Source organism: Phyllostomus discolor, chromosome 4, assembly GCF_004126475.2.
Source record: "Phyllostomus discolor isolate MPI-MPIP mPhyDis1 chromosome 4, mPhyDis1.pri.v3, whole genome shotgun sequence".
NCBI classification, from domain to species: Eukaryota; Metazoa; Chordata; class Mammalia; order Chiroptera; family Phyllostomidae; genus Phyllostomus; species Phyllostomus discolor.
Genome location: NC_040906.2, coordinates 95,697,481 through 95,715,839, shown reverse-complemented (window position 1 = coordinate 95,715,839; position 18,359 = coordinate 95,697,481). Strand labels below are relative to the sequence as shown.

Here is an 18,359-nt window from a genome sequence, read left to right as displayed (position 1 = left end):
CGTGGCTGCGGGACACGATTCCATCCGTTCCTCAGGTAACTGAAACTAAAAGCCCTTTTCAGCTTCGGAATTGAAGGATCGGGCTGACGTCTCCGCCCCCCATGCTCTAGGAAAACCCGAAGAGGATTTCTTTAACGTAGGGATGGAAGCGGCCTCCGGCAACTGCACCTCGTTGCGCATGCCCTGTCGCCCCTCCCGCTCTGAGCCGGAAGGGGGAGCGCTAGTTCCTGGGCCTGGCCTGGCCGGGCCAGGGCGTCGGCAACGGCAGCCATCTTGGCTTCCCCGGGAAAGGCGGCGCGAGGGGAAGAAGTTGTAGGGTGGGGGCAGGAGTGAAGAGGAGGGGAGAAGGAGGGGGTGGAGGCCGCGGCGGGGCAGGGCGGGGACTGCCTGCCCGCCTGGGTTGCGGAAGTGGTAGCCGCTGACCGAGCTTGCTTCTTTCTCGCTACTGCTTCAGCTTCCCGGCTTCCCCGCAGACGCAGAGGACGGCCTGGCTGTGGATGGTCAGATAGCTCCTACCTCCCGCCGCCAATCCAGGACCACAACCAGTACGGAGCAGACGGCGGCAGCGGCAGCAGCAGGCGAGGAGGAAGATGGCGGGACGGCTGCCGGCCTGTGTGGTGGACTGTGGCACCGGGTAAGGGGACTTGTGGGCAGGTATGGGGAAACTGAGGCTGGGGTAGGAAAATGGCGGGGGGGGAGGAAGTCCCGAGATGAATGGTAGGGCCAGGTGCTCCAGCCTGCGGTGTCAGTCCAAGCCCCGCCGGGTTACAAGGGGTGGGGCCCAAGAAACAGGGCCTCCCGCAGTCCCTGGTTTCACCCTCTGGGACTTGGGCGGGTGCGCGGGGGCCGAGAACCGCACCCCCCGCCCCGAAAAGATTTCTCTGAGCTACCCTTCCAGGCCCTTCCCCCACCGCGGTGGGCAGCGCTGTCTTAGGAGCTGCGCTGTGGTCGCCACCCCGGGGTGCGCGGACGTCGTGAGGTGGTCCCCGAGCCCGGCACCCGGCTGCCCTTTCTCTTTGTGCCCCTTCCTGCTCGAGGGTTTGGGGACTTAGGGGATCGAGCGCGGGGACTGGTTTGACAGAGGAGAGAGAAACGAGAAGCGCTCCTGGTAGGTTTTGCAAGACTGCTGTGACAACACTGCCCCGGGTGTGGGCGGGAGAATGGGAAGAATCAGACTCTGAAAATGGGAACCTAAATCGGGCTTTCATTTAGCTACCCACCTCCTCTTCCTTTTTAACTCCCGGTCTTTACCATCTTACAGTGCGTTTTAACCGGTGAACCAAGTCACATTTTGAGAAAGATGTCATGTGTTACTTCTCTTGCCTTAAAAAAGTCCCCCAGTGAGCAAGCGCGCTGCAACTTCCTTAGTTTTGTCAAAGCCGCTTCCTGCTTTCAGTCTTTTATACCCTTATAAGGTAGTTTTTCGTTTCCAACCTGAACTCTTCTTATTAGAACTTTCAAAATTAAGCCGATTTAAAATAGACTGAGTTGCTGGTGCTAGATGTCGATTTATGTAAAGTTAAAAAATACATTTGTGTTCTGCGGGGAAGAAGGAAGGGAAGCACACCCAGGAAAATATTTTTTTTTTAAGTTGTGTACGTTCATTCAGTGACTGTATCTTAAAGCGAGAAGGTACAGAGTTATAAGGGGTTGTGCTTGCTTTGCAAGGAGCTGTTTGTAATAGATCTGTAGTGTAGTTGACTGAAGTATGGAGTAGCGTTAAAGTGGTTTTTCCATTTGTAAGGCGTTTTAATACCACACTTTAGAGTTACATAGAAAATATTGTCTATATTTTAAAATGTAGAATGACTGCTTGATATTACAGTGTTGGAAGTATTTTCTTTTTGTGGATGTGTCCTGTGCTGATTTATTAATACGTATCTTAATTCCCAAAATACTCCCAAAATACTTTGGGGGAGAGGGGTTGGGACAGGTGGATTGCCAGCCTTCATCTTCCCCACTCTTATTGTTGGGCAAACTATTAAAGGATGCTCCCCTATTTGCCCTCTGTAAAATTTCTCTAACTTCATGCTAGTTAGACTGTTTCTAAAATCCCAGCTACGCATAGGGAAACAACAGAACTATTAAAAATTTCCCTTGGGAAAAATTAGCCTAGTTTAGGTTTGGAGCCTCTATGTATGTTTTTTTGTTGGGCAGCTCATTAATTTTTTTCTTAATCCAGTCTCACTTCCCTGAACCAGTATTTTTTCCCCTCCACTGGTGAATATTTTTATGTTTTGGGTTAGTTTTAAAATTAGATTTAGTTTGAGAAGGAATTTTCAAGTCTGTTTTTTTATAGTGAAAAATACTGCTACATAATTAATATTTTATGCTTTAGAAATTATTGGGTTTTCAATAAAATTAGTGTAGGTAATTGTTACCCTAATAAGTAACATTTTAACTGGGATGTTATTTTTTTCCCTTTTGAAATACAATTTTTGTTATTTTTAAATTAGTACACAGGTATTTCATTGAGGTTAATGGTCCTTAAGTGACCTTTCTGATAAGGCAACCTTGAATTTAAAACACCTGTGACCTGGAGGCGTGGAGAGAGGGGTTCAATCTATGTTTAGGGTTTTTTAAATATTTCAGTTATTAATACATTGTTACATTTTCCATAATTATATTAGTTTTACCTCACAAAGAGAGGTTGTTAACTGGACACTTAACTATGATTTGAATGGAACTAATTAGGATTGTCCATTGCCCATCACTTTCTTTTACTGTCTATCCTAATCTGAACTTCATTTCTAGGGATCCACTTATTTTGGTCTTTCAGTTGCATATTAATACAAGTCCTTATTAGCATGTAGAGGATAGCTCATTGTGATTGGACCTGGGATAAGTATCTCTGAGTAAGGCCTTAATAGAATTTTATGTCCCAGAGTACTGTGGTATCCAGATGGAAATTGCACCAGATGGTAATTTCTGTGTTCCTTGTGCTGTAGAGAATGCATTCATATCTTAGGTCTCTAATTGCAGTTACTCACTTAATGTAAGTGAAAAATGAAAACCGTAATCAGGTTGTTCATTCCATTTCATTATATGTTAGGGAAAGGTGACTGAAAAAAGTGGCCATCTATGAAACCTGATGGTCTTAGATAAGAAAAGTTAAAAGAGAGTTAGGAAACACTTAATTCCAGAATTTAAAGATCCTTCAGCAAAGATCTTTTATCTCAATATAAGATGAAGAATCATCTAAGCTCAGATCATAAAAGAAAGTAACTCCTTTTGAAAAGACTTCAGAGAGAGATACTTTTTCATATTGATACCATATCCACAACTTTTTTTGGTCGGTATTAGAATAGTGCTGTAGAATAAAATTTGGCCACAAAGATTCTCATTGATAGAGATGGTTGCTTAAGAACTACATTAGAGAACTCAAACCTAATACCAGTGGTGAGGAAAACATTTAATTTTTTAAAGTACTTTTAAACACATTATAACACTTAAATTGTCCTGTTGCATATTTTTTGTATGTTTTCACTCATTTTTTAACATTCAAGCCAAATGAGGGAGCTTGTTATGTACTGTTATTATGTTGTGGATTGGGTACAGAGCTTTGCATGGTGAAATTTCTTTTTCCCCTTTATGACTTTGTTTTTTTTTCCCTGATGCATTATGCTTTGATAAACAAGTTCCATTAACTATGATTGAAGAGGTTAATACAGCCTTACTGTAAATAGAACTCTGGGATATATTCAGATCTAGAGTGAATTAAAGAATTTCCCTAGTTGACTTAAACTTCTGAGCAATCTTAAAATTAAAATGTAAACAAATATTTTGTTGGAGTCAGTGGATGAGGAGCTTATTTTATTCATCCTTGTAGTCACATTCTAGCAATGAGGATAGATGGGATGATCTCAAAAGCAGAGGGGAAGAGCTGAGTGCATAGGGGGAAACATAAGAAAGTTCATGTTTCTTACATAAATTCTGTATATAATATTTTATAATGCTCCATATTTCTTCAGCCATCTTCAAGGGAAGAAACATTCACAATATCTTGTTAGCTCAAAAAAGTTTATTAAAATTTTTATTTCTTCATTGGTCATGTTTTGTATACTGTTTGAAGTAAGTGTAACAGACATGTTCTTTTTGAGAAGTTAGAGTCGTCTTTACATTTTCCTAAAGTCTTTCTCCTTTCTTTTTCTACTTTGTGTTGAAACGTTGATTTTTGGATTGGGTATATATTGCATCTAATGAACTTTCCAGCCTTATTGTAAAATATACGTCAAATTTTATTTTTAAGCATAGAAGGGAAGGATCCACCAGTAGATGTACTGGCCAGGCTTTTTATTTACCTTATCTTATTTAATCTTGTGACAGCTTTTTTTTTTAACCTAATTTTACAAGTGAGAAAACTGGATTAGAAAATTGAAATTGCTTTTTAAATGTCATGTAGTTAGCAGCTGGTGAGGGTTGCTATTTTTACTTCAGTTCTGTACCTAAGTCCTATGTTTTCTCTATTGTACCATGGGGACTTTTCATAACTGTGTACTTTACTTTATTAGTAATGTTAACATTATTTATTCTTGTTTAATCTTTAAAAACCCTAGCATTATGCATTTATTTTAATTAATTAGAGAAACATTACTGTGCATGTCTCCTAAATAAACAGTAAATCTTTCTGACTTAGGATTTTTTTTCTTGGATATGTGGATTCCTAGCCTTATTTCCTTGTAACTTAAATTTATTCCCCAGAAAAAAATGTATTCTCTTATAAAATAGAGGAGAGAAACAAAAAAGGTTTTATCAGGTACTAACAGCTAATATTAACCCAGAATTATGTGTATATTCTTAGCAGCAGGCCAGGCACTCTTGGAAATATAATGAAAATGTATAATACAGTCTGTTCTCAAGAATTTTAATGAGACAAGAGATATAAATCATTTTTAAACAACTAGAGCATGGTAGAAGACTACATTAATCAAATATTAAGATACTTTTCTGACAGTAATACCTATTCTGTAGGTTGTAAGGGAAGAATGAGACCATTGTCATTAGTCAAGGAACATTTAGTGAAGGTAGGATATGAGGTCTCTTTTTAAGGATTTGGAAGGATGCAGAGGGTAAAGCATATATAGGAAAAAGGGGAGAATAACTGGTTCTTGTTTGTAACCCTCTTAGCATGTGTTGTACCACCTCCCTTATGAATTGAGGACTACATAATAACATAAAGCAGACTAGATTATGTAATGTGAAAAGATACTAACATTTATTGAGTACTTACTGTGTACCCAGGTGTTCCTTATACGTCAGTAGAACTTTGATTCAAAATAATTTTACTTGATAAATAATAAAAATCTCAGAGAGAAGTGAAATTTTGAAAATAGGGATTTCAGAATATTTTCAGGGTGCAATACAGTAGGATCAGATGTAAAAGAGGTATTTGGGATGCAGTTAATGAAACTTGGCTCAGAGTAAGAACTTAAATCTTTGTAGAATGAATGAGCAAGAATTAGGGGTGTGGTTTAAGAAACTGCTTCAGAAATACCCATACCCAGTGACTCAGGATTTCAAGGATTGGGCCTTGGAATATTGATTTAAATAGGCTTCTTAGATATTTTTAAGAAGCCCTCTAAGTGCCAGCTTTGCAGAGACGGCTGAAATACAGGGTATTGACAGTGGGAATGGAGCAGAAGAGAGAATTTGGGAAAGGTTGCTACTTTTGTTTAATTTGTACCTATCTTACGGCATTGTTTTGGATTGTTTATTTATGGTCAGCAAGGTCTTTTGTAAGTGATAGTTGTTTTTCAATTCAAGCTCTACCATTTAGGATGACCTGAAGCTGGACCCTTTGAATTCTGCAGGTCTTATTTTTCCCTTCTGTTAATTTGGACAATATAGTACTTTCTATGTGTTATTTGGACATCATAGTATCTCAATTTTTTTTTTAAGATAATGAAAGTGGCTCAGCACAGTGATTGGCACATAGTAAGAGCTCAATACATTGTAATTATTTCAATTATCAATAAAAATGACCTTTTATTATTGAATTGAAGATTTTAAGGAAAGGAACACGGTGTCATGCTTGTTTTTTCTCCTGCAGTGCTTTTGCTTACTTCATTTCGTTGCATAGTGGAGGTGTATAACTAAGACTTGGCAGTTGGTTGTAGTGGATTGTAAATAGGCATCAGTGAATATTTTACTGATTGTGAATTTGAGTGGGGCATAAGGGAGTTGATTTTAAGAAGCTGAGTAAAATTGAAACATGTTAGAGATTTTGGAATCATGATCCATAATTGGAAATATTCTAGAGGAAGTTAAAAATACAGGAGCTTAAGGAATGAAGGGGAGAATTTGGCAAGTATTCCTATAATTTGTACATTGAAGCTAATAAAATGACAATTTAAAGAGAAAACAAAAGGTTAAATGTTAATGTTCCTTCTTATCAAAAATCTTGAATATGTGATATGGCTTCCTGAATATCAGAGTGAGAAGCATGATTGAACACATGTGGCTTGAAGGGGTGAGAGATCAGCCATGCTGACAGCCTTTGTCTTCTCTCACCCTTTCTTTCTGCTTAGGAGGAGGATTTGCTCAAAATACGGCTAAATTTTCCTCCACACAGTATACCTCCTTAACTTTCCCTCCTCCAATATGTGGAAGCTGATAAATGCTTGGACTAGGACAGAAATGCAGAATGGTTAAAATGTAGCTCTAAGCAGTATGGTTTTTGAAACAAAATTCTTCTTTAAAAAAAGGCATTTGAATACTCCCCAGTAATTCTATTGGAACTTGTTGGCTTTTTCATAACACTACTGATCTGTAATAGCCACTGATATGAAGAGGCAAGAGTAAAGCAGTTAAGTAATATGGTAATATTACATTAATGTGCTTTGTAGCTTACCAATCACTTGTAAATACATTATTTAGTAACAAAGCAAGATAAGGGGATGTTAGTGGAATAATGTTTTAAGTTTGGTTCTTCATAATAGAATAATGTGCTATTTGTTTTATATCTTTATGTGGGCCTTTATATCATAAAATATATAAAAGGTACCTACATAGTTGAATTGTACCAGAGCAAAAAGACAAATACTCTAATTTTTCCAAAGGACCATTTTTGCAGAATTTTAACAATTTTCTTTCAAAAATTGTTTCTAAAAAATTTCAAACTGTTGACTTAAATTCAAGTCATTCTTGAATTTACACCTTGCAACCAGGAAAGGAACAGCTTTGAATTTGTATGGTCAAATATGTTCTTTTTCCCTTTTGCTTCTTTTCCCTATCCCTGAAACATACCTCAAAAATACATTTTTTCCATCTGCTCTTGTGCTGAATATTCTGTAGTTAAACATTCTCTTCTTGAAGGCTTCTTGCCCTTTGTGAAGAGTGTCTTTAAGACTTTGTAAGTTACATTAATTACTGTGAATGAGAGGTTGCTACAAGGAAGATAAAATCTTAAAAGGGGGAAATTCAGTTTAGGGTTGATTTTTGAAATTATTTTAAAACATAAACTATAGTATGGGTCTGTGATAAAATACAAGCGTTCGCTCATTTAAACTTTTAGAGCTTAGTATTAAATACAGAGCATTTTTTTCTGTATATGCATTTTTCAAATTCATTTACTTCAAGGCTACAAAAATAGAATTTAATTTGTACTTGTGACACTTTTTGTGAATTAAGGGAAGTGCCTAATGACTCACATTAAAATACGGAGCTGAAAGATAATTTGAGAAATAATTTAAAACACTTTACAAATGAAGTAGAGGTCCAGAATTGAGAAAAGTTTTTCAGGAGTGTTCCTAATTTTTAATTGACATCATTGTAAAATTTTCTTAAATTTTATTTGGAGTGTTCACATTCATGGGTTATAGTAGTTGAAATATCTTATTAGTAGTTGGTATAATATAATGTATGTTATTTATTAAGGTAGTTTTGGTTGAGGCCTGATGCAGTGCTTAGCATCGAAATTCTTTAGTGTTTTTGTTGTAATACAAACACGTATTATATGAGAGATAAGAAAAACTAATTTTATGTTCCCCAACATAACATTTTAAAGTAAGTTTAGAGAAGATTTTCATAGAATGAATGCTCTTTATAAAGAAATATGCTTTTTATTTTTTTAGTCATATAAATCTTAGATATATTTTAGTTTTGGATTTCAGTTATTTACATGGGATGTGTACAGATGAGACATTTCAAGGTACTTTAATAATTTTACTTTTTGAGATAATTGTTCATAACCTTTTTAGAAACCTTATAAAGCAACTACTGTTATCAGTTTGTTAAGATTTTTTTTATTTATTCACTTTTTTTTGAGAGAGAGAGAGAAAGAGAAAGAAAGAAAGAAAAACAGAGTGGGGTTGCTGGGGGTTATGGCCTGCAACCCAAGCATGTACCCTGGCTGGGAATCGAACCTGCAACACTTTGGTTCGCAGCCCACGCTCAATCCACTGAGCTACGCCAGGCAGGGCTATTATCATTTTAAAGATGAGGAAACTGAGGTATAGAGAGTTTAAGTAACTTGCTAAAGTAAATAGTGGATACAGTTGAGCAGTAAACCTAGAATTTGAGCCCTGAGGCAGTCTTAATTCCAGAGTCAGCTGCTATACTGTTCCCAGCTGGGATATATACAACAAGGGTGGTTAAATTGTTAACCCAGTTTTTCAAGCATGTTTGGATATAAATATATATATAAATCTGTTTTTAGAACTAATTTTTAGTACAAATATGAAATATATAGAGATGTCTTAGTGACTAATTTATTACTTTGATTAACCTGAAACACGTGCATGTTAAATGACATAGACTTATTTATTAGTTGTGTGAATATTGCAAGGGCATACATTATATCTAACACAATAAAACTTACAATTACTGGTTAATTCAGGACAGTTCAATTGAGGAAATGATGTTTAATTACATATAACTTTAAAATGAAGGCATATATATTTCTGAAGCTGCAATTTGAAAAGGAATATTGGATGCTTTAAAAAAGTCAATCCCCTCATAAATGACTACATAAAACACAGAAATGAAATAGTTCAACCTAAGAATAACTTAATAATATAGGACTGTTAGATTATTTTAATTAGACTCAGAAGACTTAATATATAGATTAAGGGAAACACATGGGTTACTAGAAAGTTTTTAGAATTAAAGAGATTATTCTCTCTGGAGTATATGATGGGCTTAGATGCATTTTTTTTTTTTATAAAAAAAAACCCCACAGAGTTTTAGTAAAAGCTTGTATGTTTCCTGCTTGAAAGTATTTTAAAATTTTGCTGTGTAATAATGAAAAATGGTAGAGGTAGCAGAGCAAAGAAGAGAGACCTTATGGGACTTTTTTCCTTGCCTTTTTTTTGTTGTTGTTGTTAATTTATTGTTTGTTTAAAAGATTAGTTGAAAATTTTATTGCTTCCAAAATGACTTTATAGGAGCCTGCCTTGCTTGTTTTAGATTGCCTTGCTGTCAGGAAAGTTACTTAAAAAACAATGACAAAAACAAAGGTTTGATTTTTTAATTTAAGTGAACAGAATGTATAATTAATTGATGGGAAGATTCTGGGAAGTAAGAGAAATGTAGCTCGTTGCTGTACAAGTGAGAAATTTTGGATGCAAATAACAAAATGACTCTAGCTAATATAAACAAACAAACAAACAAAAGAATTACTTGAAAGGCTGTGGTGTCGATCACAAAATTGATGAGGTTGGAGAACCAGGCTCAGAAAAGCAGACAAAAAGGGAGGCTGGGTAACAACAGTCTGCCACCAAAGTTATGCTGCCGAAGGTCTGCAGGATTCTATTAACTAGACACTAGCCATATGAATTCTAACCCATCTCTTCATCTTGTCAAGATTTAAGGTTCTGACCTAACCTCAGATTGGCTTGACATAGATCATATCATGTATAGTAGCTGACACCAAGGGAATGATAGTTCCCTCCTGTAATAGGGTGTGATGTTTTGCCTCCAGCCAAGTCTTAAAAATAGGTGGGTCCTTCAGAATAGGAATGGGGATTCCATGCTGGCAGAAGATGAGAGTGTCCACTGTAGGGAAAAAGACTGGTATGGGGAAATATGTTGACCATTTTTCTTTACGTTGCCTTAAATTTATTATTTCATTTTAATTACTGCTTGATCTGTTACTAACTAGCAGTTTGAATTAACATTCTTTCCCAAAAGTGCAAAAACCCTTAGAATTTGTGTTCATTCTAAACACGTGAAAGAGCAGGTTTCTTTTTTAAAAGGAATAATTGATGGTGTGAATAGTAGAGGATTTTTGTTAGAACAGATGTAGAATGGTCTAATAATTTTGTGATTATGGAATATTTTGGAAAATAGGATCTATTAATGCAGTAATATGAGTGGCTAGTTCTTTAGTTTTTTTTTTAAATAGTGAACCAGAGTTATAATTTAAATAATTTGAGCTGCACTCATTTGTTTCAAAAGATAATGAGATACACATATGAAAGGAAGGAAATAGCTTATGCATCTCTTTGTTTGTAGTTGGAGAAATTGGTCTTCAGTAAATATTTGGTAAGCATCAACTAGGCAAATAAATACTTCTGCAATACTTTTTGTTGTGGGGAGTATAAAGATGAATAGAAAACGGTGCCTACCTTTAGGAAGCTCACATGTGCACAGGTAATTATGACAATGTGGTAAATGCACTGGAAGGCATTAATTAAACTTTTTGGAATTACAGGTGCAGGAGCATTTATATTTTCCAGGGAAGATGAAAAAAGCTTTCCTGGTAGAGATAATAACTTAAGTAGGCCTTCAAAGATGAGTAAATGATTGATAGGCAGCTATAAGGCTAGTGTACCAGGTGAGAGAACTGTGAGAGGAAACAAAAGGAGGTGGGGAAAGAGTAAAGGTTGAATTTGTGTATGTTAGGTTTGATATACAAGGAATTAGTAATGTACATATGGTACACAAAAGAATTGAAATGATTGATATGGTACAGGGAAGTAGTGGAAGAGTCTGATATATGGTAGATGCTCAGTAAGTGCTTCTTGAGTTGAATTAAATTAAAAATATATGTTAGAGCTGGACTATGGAATTTTGAAGGTTCTTGAATTCTACACTAACTTTTGTATTTATGTTGCAGGTAGTATGAAACCATAACTATCATAAACTAGGCTTATTGAAAGTAGAGAGTATATATGATGGCTTTATTATGGTGAATTATCAAGCTAGAAGTAGAAGCCAGTAGTTATATAGTGCATACTATGTACCAGGAACTGTTCTAATTGCTTTACGTATGTTAATTTATTTGATACCTAACCCTATTGAGTTAGATACTGTTACTCTTTTATAGATGAACCTGACACAGAGTATAAATTACTTGCCAAAGATCACATAGCTAGCATGCTAAACTATACTGTTCTTTCTCAGGTTTTATTTTGGTTGCAACTACCCATGTTTAAGGGAAACTACAAAAGAGCATTGACTTTGGAGGATTATAGATACTTGAGTCAAATCTGGCTTTACTACTTTTCTGAAGTGGCTTTTTTGAGCTGCAGTTTCCCAATATTATGTAAACAAAGATAAGATAGTCCAGCTATTATATGGGGTTATGATAAAGATTAGTGTAATATAAAGCATGTAGCAAAAATAGTTGACATAATAATTAATGGCAGCTATGGTTATAATTACATAAGTATATTGAACATAATTACTTATTTAACTCTTAGAATATTCTCAGTTCTATGCTCAGTGCTATGGTATATACAGAAAACTAGCATGATCTTACACTTGGATTACAGTTTAGTTCCAGAGATAAAACTAATGTATGTGAAATAATTAAGGATGGTGTTTTAGTGTTCAGTTGTTTGGGGAAGTTAATAAGGGCTGTAGGATTTGGAGGGTGGTTTATCAAGGAGCTGAACTTGACCAAATGCTTGGAAGAGCATAAATAAGATATGATAGGTGGAAGGGAAGGAAGACGATCAATGTAAGATATGTAAACTAAGTTGAAAGTTCTAGGATGGTAGCATGTCTTTTTTGTTTGCCTTCTCTCCAAGTTACGACCTTGTGCACAGTATTTGATAATTCCCAGTAAATATTTTATTGATGAAGGGAAGTCAGGAAAGAGTTCCACAATATTTGAGGGGGAGAGGACAGTTAGGATTGCCTTACTTGCTCGGTAGGACAGCAAGTAGTTTATGTTATTTATTTAAATTCTGCCTTATTTCAGGATTAATATTTTCATCACCCCCCAAAAATTTTATACCCACTAGCCATCAACTTTCCATTCTCCCTGCTATCAGCCCTTGGCAACCACTAATTTACTTTGTCTTGCCTGTTCTGGCTATTTCCTATAAATGGTCTATGGCTGTTTTTGATTGGCTTCTTTCAGAAGACAAGTATTGACTCCTGTTATTTACATCTTTAGTGGTGGGTAGTTGCGTTGGTGTACTAGCAGAAAGTTTGGGAAAACATTGCCAAGAATCTTTGAAAAAGTAATTACAGGGATGGATAGAAGAATAAAAGGAGCCCTATGGATAAAGGAAAACCGCCTGGAGAAGGAGGTTGCTGGGCTGAACACTTAGTTCCAGTCACTCTGTTCTTCAATCCTCATAACATCCTTGTGAATTCACTTTTATTCCTTATGCATTGGAAATAAAGTCTATGATCACAACATAGTAGATGCTGAAACAGACATTTCACTCATGACTTTTTGATTCTAAGGTTCATGTTCTTTACTAGCCAGTACTGAAAAGGAATTAGATTGTACTTTTTTAGGCCTAAAAAGATTAATAGAATGTGGTTTCTGTTGACTCAGAGGAGGCCAGGCTCTTCCATTCAACAGTTTTAGAAAAGTACAGTGATTAACATAACAATATGCTCCTGTTTATCAGAATTCTTACCTGTTAACAGTTTACTATGTTTAATCTCTCTTGGTTTTCTTAACAGTAAAAGTACATTGTTGTTGACTATCAACAAGACTTTTCCTCTCCCCAGAGGCAGTTAGGAAGGATCATAATAATAGATTAACCATTTCTTCTATAAAACTCATTTTTTTTTTGCCAAAAGACCAGACTATATTTCTATCAGTCCAGTCTTTCCTTCTTGCTAAGTTTACTACATTTCTCTCTCTTTTTTTAAGATTTTATTTATTTTTAGAGAGAGGGGGAGGGAAATAGGGAGAGAAACATAAACGTGTGGTTGCCTCTCACGCACGTGCACCCTCCTACTGGGGACCCTGGCCCACAACCCAGGCATGTGCCCTGACTGGGAATCAAACTGGTGACCCTTTGGTTGTCAGGCCAGTGCTCAATTCACTGAACTACGCCAGCCAGGGCTAATTTTATAACATTTCTACTCCTGTTCTAGCCATCAAATCTTTGTTAAATTAAAAAGCGCTTTTGAATTCTCTCCTTTTTATTGTGTTCCCTTCTTTAAGCAATTGCCAAGTCCCTTTTCCTCCCATGGAGACAAAATCAGCATTGTTTTCTTTCTTTTTTTTTTCATTGCTTCCATAATCCAGGGAGATTTTTTTTTTAAATATTTACCTTGCTTTCCTTGACCACAAAGGAAAGTTTTGGTTTAGTTTTTCAAAATATTATACTTACCTTGGGAGTTTTTGTAAACTTAGATTGGATAGCTTTGCCTTTTTCATTTTATAGCCTCTTTAAAATTCATTTTAGAAAATGACACTTTCATTTTTAAGTGTAGGATAGTATAAACAAGTGAAGTGGATTCATAATTTGAGTTCTGAGATAAGCCAATGACATGTTTTAAATTAAAGTAATATATATACATGTCTGTGCATGAATTGTCTTTGGGACTAGTCTTTAAACGAGTTAAATTTATTGAGATTTTCTAAAATGTGAGGTTGGATTTTTCAACTGTTAAACCGAGGTTGCATTCTTTATCTAAGTCCTACTTAGTTGTGGTATCTTATCTTTTTTGCATATTGCTGTATTTGTTTGGTTAAGGATTTTTACATCTACAGTTGATATTTGAACATAGGTTTGAACTGTTAAAGTCCACATATTTTTTTAATACAAAAATCTGTTTTCCTTATATTAACATTTTTTCTCTAGCTGATTTTATTGTAAGAATACAGTATATAATATGTAACACACAAAGTATATTAATTGACTAAGAGTGGGCTCTTAGTTAAGTTTTGGGGGATTCAAAAATTATATGTGGATTTTTGACTGCAGAGGGGTTGGCACCTCTAACCCCCTGTATTCAAGTCAACATCGAAGATGTTGGTCTGCCATTTTTTTTTTTTTAGTTGGAATGTTTTTATATGATTTTGATAATAGAATTATTCTGTCCTCATGAAAGAATTTGGAATGGATTTCCTCTATTATTTAAAAGTGCTTTATATAAAATTAGTGTTGTATTTTCCTTAAATGTGTTACAGAATTTACCAGTGAAACCATCTGAGCCTGGAGTTTGCTTTTTGGTAAGGTTACTGATAATTGATAGCTATGGGGTTATTCAAATAGATTTTGTGTCATCTTGTGTTGATTTTGGTAAGTTTTTCAAAGAATCTTCCCATTACATCTTAGTTGTTTAATTTGATACAATGGTTTTTTTATACTCTTTTTTTATCCTTTTGATGTCTGTATGGTATATAGGGTTAACCAGTTTTTCATTCGTCATGTTGGCTATTTTTATATTTTATTTTTCTTGATCAGCCTAACAGATCTTTTCAAAGAATCAACTCTTGACCTGTTAATGTTCTCTGTTGGTTTCCTATTAACTTGATTTCTGGCCTTAGGCTTACTAGTTTACTTTCTTCCATTTACTTTGGATTTCCTTGGCTGTCCTTCTCCTAGCTTTTTAGGGTAGAATCGGAATCTTAGGTCGTTGACTTTAGACCTTTATATATTTTTTCTAGCATAAGCACTTAAAAGTTGTTAATTTCCCTCTAGGCACTGCTTTTAGCTGCATCCCACAAATTTTGATTTTTAAAAAAAATTTCATTACTAATCAACTTGAAATATTTTCTAATTTCCCTTGTGATTGCTTTGACTTCATCAATTACGTTTAGAAGTGTGTTTAATTTCTAGCTATTTGGGGTTTTTCTAGGTACTGCTATTGTTTTCTAACTTATTTGTAGTCAGAGAACATCAGTTATTTATTATTTTAATAATAATATTTTAATATTTTAATATTTTTGAGACTTGTTTTATGGCTTAGCATTTGGTCCAGGGCAGGGATTGGCATGCCTTTTCTGTAAAGGGCCAGATAGTAAATAGTTTAGGATTTGTGGATCACATACAGTTTTTGTCCCTGCTGCTGCTGCTTCTTTCCCTCCCTTATCCGCCATTCCTACCCCTTCAGAAATATAAAAGCCATTTAAAACTGACCTGTGACACCAAAACAGAGCACAGGCTAGATTTGGCCTTCGGGTCAGTTTGCTGATGAATATATGTCCAAATGAATATACCATATGTACTTAGTAAGAATTCACATTCTGCAGTTTTTAAGTGTATATTCTATAAATGTCAGGTCATAATGGTTGTTGGCATTGATCCTCTATGTGCCTTCACTAATTTTTCTTTGGGGGGGATAATTTAATTATCGGTTACTGAGAGACCAGATGACAGCGTTTCTTTTATATTTAAGTGTATGCTGTCTTCTTGATTATTTTACTCTTTATAATTACAAAATTTTTCTTTATCTCTGGTGTTACTTTTTTTCTTAATTGTTTTATCTGATACCAATATAGCCCCTCCAGCCTTCTTATGCTTACTGTTTGCTTTCCATACATCTTTTTACATTCTCCATCTCTATTTAAAATGCATGTCATACGGAGAACATGTAGTTGGGGCTTATCTTAAAAAAATGTTCTATTTTTATCCTTTTAATAGGAGAGTTAATGTAATGTGATAATTGATTTGGTTGAATTTAGGTATACCATTTTATTCATTGATTTTATTTATTTATTTATTTATTTATTTAGAGAGAGAAGGGAGGGAGGGGGAGAGAGAGAGAGAGAGAGAGAGAGAGAGAGAGAGAGAGAGAGAAACATCAATGTGCGGTTGCTGGGGGTTATGGCCTGCAACCCAGGAATGTACCCTGGCTGGGAATCGAACCTGGGACACTTTGGTTCCCAGCCCGCGTTCAATCCACTGAGCTATGCCAGCCAGGGTATTCATTGATTTTTAAAAAATTGTTCTCTTTGTTGCTTGTCCTTTCCTTTTCCTTTTTCCCACTTTTTTTATATCATTTGAATTTCTTAGAACTCCATTTGATTTATTGTTTGACTTTTAAAAATCTTTTCAATTTTTTTTAGTGATTAGGGATTACAATGTACATCTTTTAAAAAAGTTACTACTCACCATTTAGAGTTAATAATTTAAAACTTCATGCAAAGAATAGAAGACATCTTGCATTGTCTTTATTGTCAACTTTCATTTGTTGAAGGACGTTTTTGTTTATATTGATTTCTCAGTTCACTGATTCCTCACCTACTTCACACTTTAAAAATGTTATTCTACTGTCTTCTGGTCTCAGTAGCTTCTCATAAGAATATGGTGTAATATGCATTTTTGTTTTTTGCTAATGGGCCATTTTTCTCTGACTGCTTATAAGACTTGTTCTGTTTGATTTTCAGTAGTTTGGTGGTAATGTGTCCTACTGTGGTTTTCTTTGCATTTATTCTGCTTGGGTTTCCTTGAGCCACTTATGTCTTAAACTGAATTGGGAAAGTTTCCGTCATTATTTCTTCAGAAAAGGTTTTTACTACTTTTTCCTTCACACTTTTGATAAGTGCCCTTTGGTGTACAAAAGTTGCTAATTTTCATGATGTCCAGTGAATTTATATATATTTTTTGCTGGTGCTTTTTAGTGTCACATCCAGGAAATCATTGTTACATCCAGTATCATGAAGCTTTTCTCTATGCTTTCCACAAAGATTTGTAGTGTTAGCTCTTAACATGTAGGTGTTTGATGTATTTTGAGTTAAATAGCTCCAATTGTACTCATTTGCAGCTAGCTGGTTTTCCAGCTTTCCCTGATACCATTTGTTGAGAAGACTTTCCTTTCACCATTTGAATGGTTATGGCACCCTTGCCAAAAATCATTTGACCATAAATGGGAGAGTTTGTTCTTGTTCTTTTTTCTGTTCCATTAGTCTGTATTTCTTTCTGTATGTTAGTACCATGTGGTTTTGGTTACTGTAGTTTTGTATTAAGTTTTGAAGTCATGAAGTGTGAGACCTCCAAAGTTCTTTTTTGGGATTGTTTTAGCTATTCATGATCCCTTAAGATTCCACATGAATTTTAGGGATAGATTTTTCTATTTCTTTAAAAACCTAGTTGGGATTTTGATAGGGACTTCATGAATCTGTAGGTCAGTTTGAGAAAATTTCTTGAAAATGTTAAATGTCCCAAGTCTGAATCCTCTACCAAATGAGGCTATCCAGATGGCAAATTTAAGAAAAACCCAAGCTATTTAATCCATTGTTTAAAACTTAATGAGAGGCGTTGTTATCAAAGTGTCTGCTAAATTTCTAATGGAAGAGTTTTTGCTGAAGGCACCATAGAAAGATTTTGTGTGTATGAATGCTTTTTTGCATATTTGTGTTTTATATCTGGTTGGGTATTGCCTTCTGAAATTGCTTAATTATATAAATGACTTTTTTGAACACACAAACTTAATAGAAAATTACAAGGACTGTGGAAATATAAATTATATTGGCAAAATTTATGAATGCAAAGCAAAACATTTAATTTGGAAAAGTAAGGTTAAAATGGTCACTGTGGTCTTTGGTCAGTATTAGTTTTAATTCTAAAGAACATTATAACTAAGAGAGGTCTATATTTGTATGCTTAGAGAAATTCTTAATATAAAAATATTTGATATGGAATTTTTTATTTGCTTTGTTACAATTTGATTTTTTTCTGTGTCAATGAAAAGCAAGAGCTCTTAGTTTAAATAAAGTGGTCACATCGTTGTTATAATTTAAAGAGTTTGAATTATTGAATGCAAATTGAGAGAAAGGAATTTCTTTTTTAGTTGAATTTATTGGGGTGACTTTGGTTAATAAAATTATATAGGTTTCAGATTTACAATTTTATAATATATCATCGTTGTATTGTAGTGTATATTCACCATGCCACGTCAAGACTCCTGTCTCCACTTAATACTCTCCTTTACCCTTTTCTATCTCTCTAACGCCCTTTTCCCTCTGGTAATCACCATACTGGCCTGGGTCTATTCATTGCTATTTTGTGTGTGTTAGACCTCATTTTTTTCACCCAGTCCCACAACCCCACTTCCCTCTTAGAGCTATCAGTCAGTTCTCTATGAGCCTGTTTCTTTTTTGTTTGTTAGTTTTTTAGATTCCACATATGAGTGAAATTGTATGGCACTTGTCCTTCTCTGACTGGCTTATTTCATTTAGCATAATGCTTTCTACAGGTCTGTCCATGCCCTTGCAAAGG

General features: G+C 35.3%; 1 protein-coding gene across 1 annotated transcript in view; it reads left to right on the top strand.

Annotated features, from left to right (window-relative positions):
* Window positions 1-246: 246 nt before the first annotated feature.
* The window catches only part of ACTR3 (actin related protein 3), a 60,795-nt gene continuing 42,682 nt past the window's right edge, over window positions 247-18,359 (top strand). The window contains exon 1 of the mRNA XM_036023644.1: window positions 247-634. Within this exon, the coding sequence (XP_035879537.1) occupies window positions 591-634 (44 nt within the window). The 5' untranslated portion in view covers window positions 247-590. The remainder of the gene's footprint in view (window positions 635-18,359) is intronic.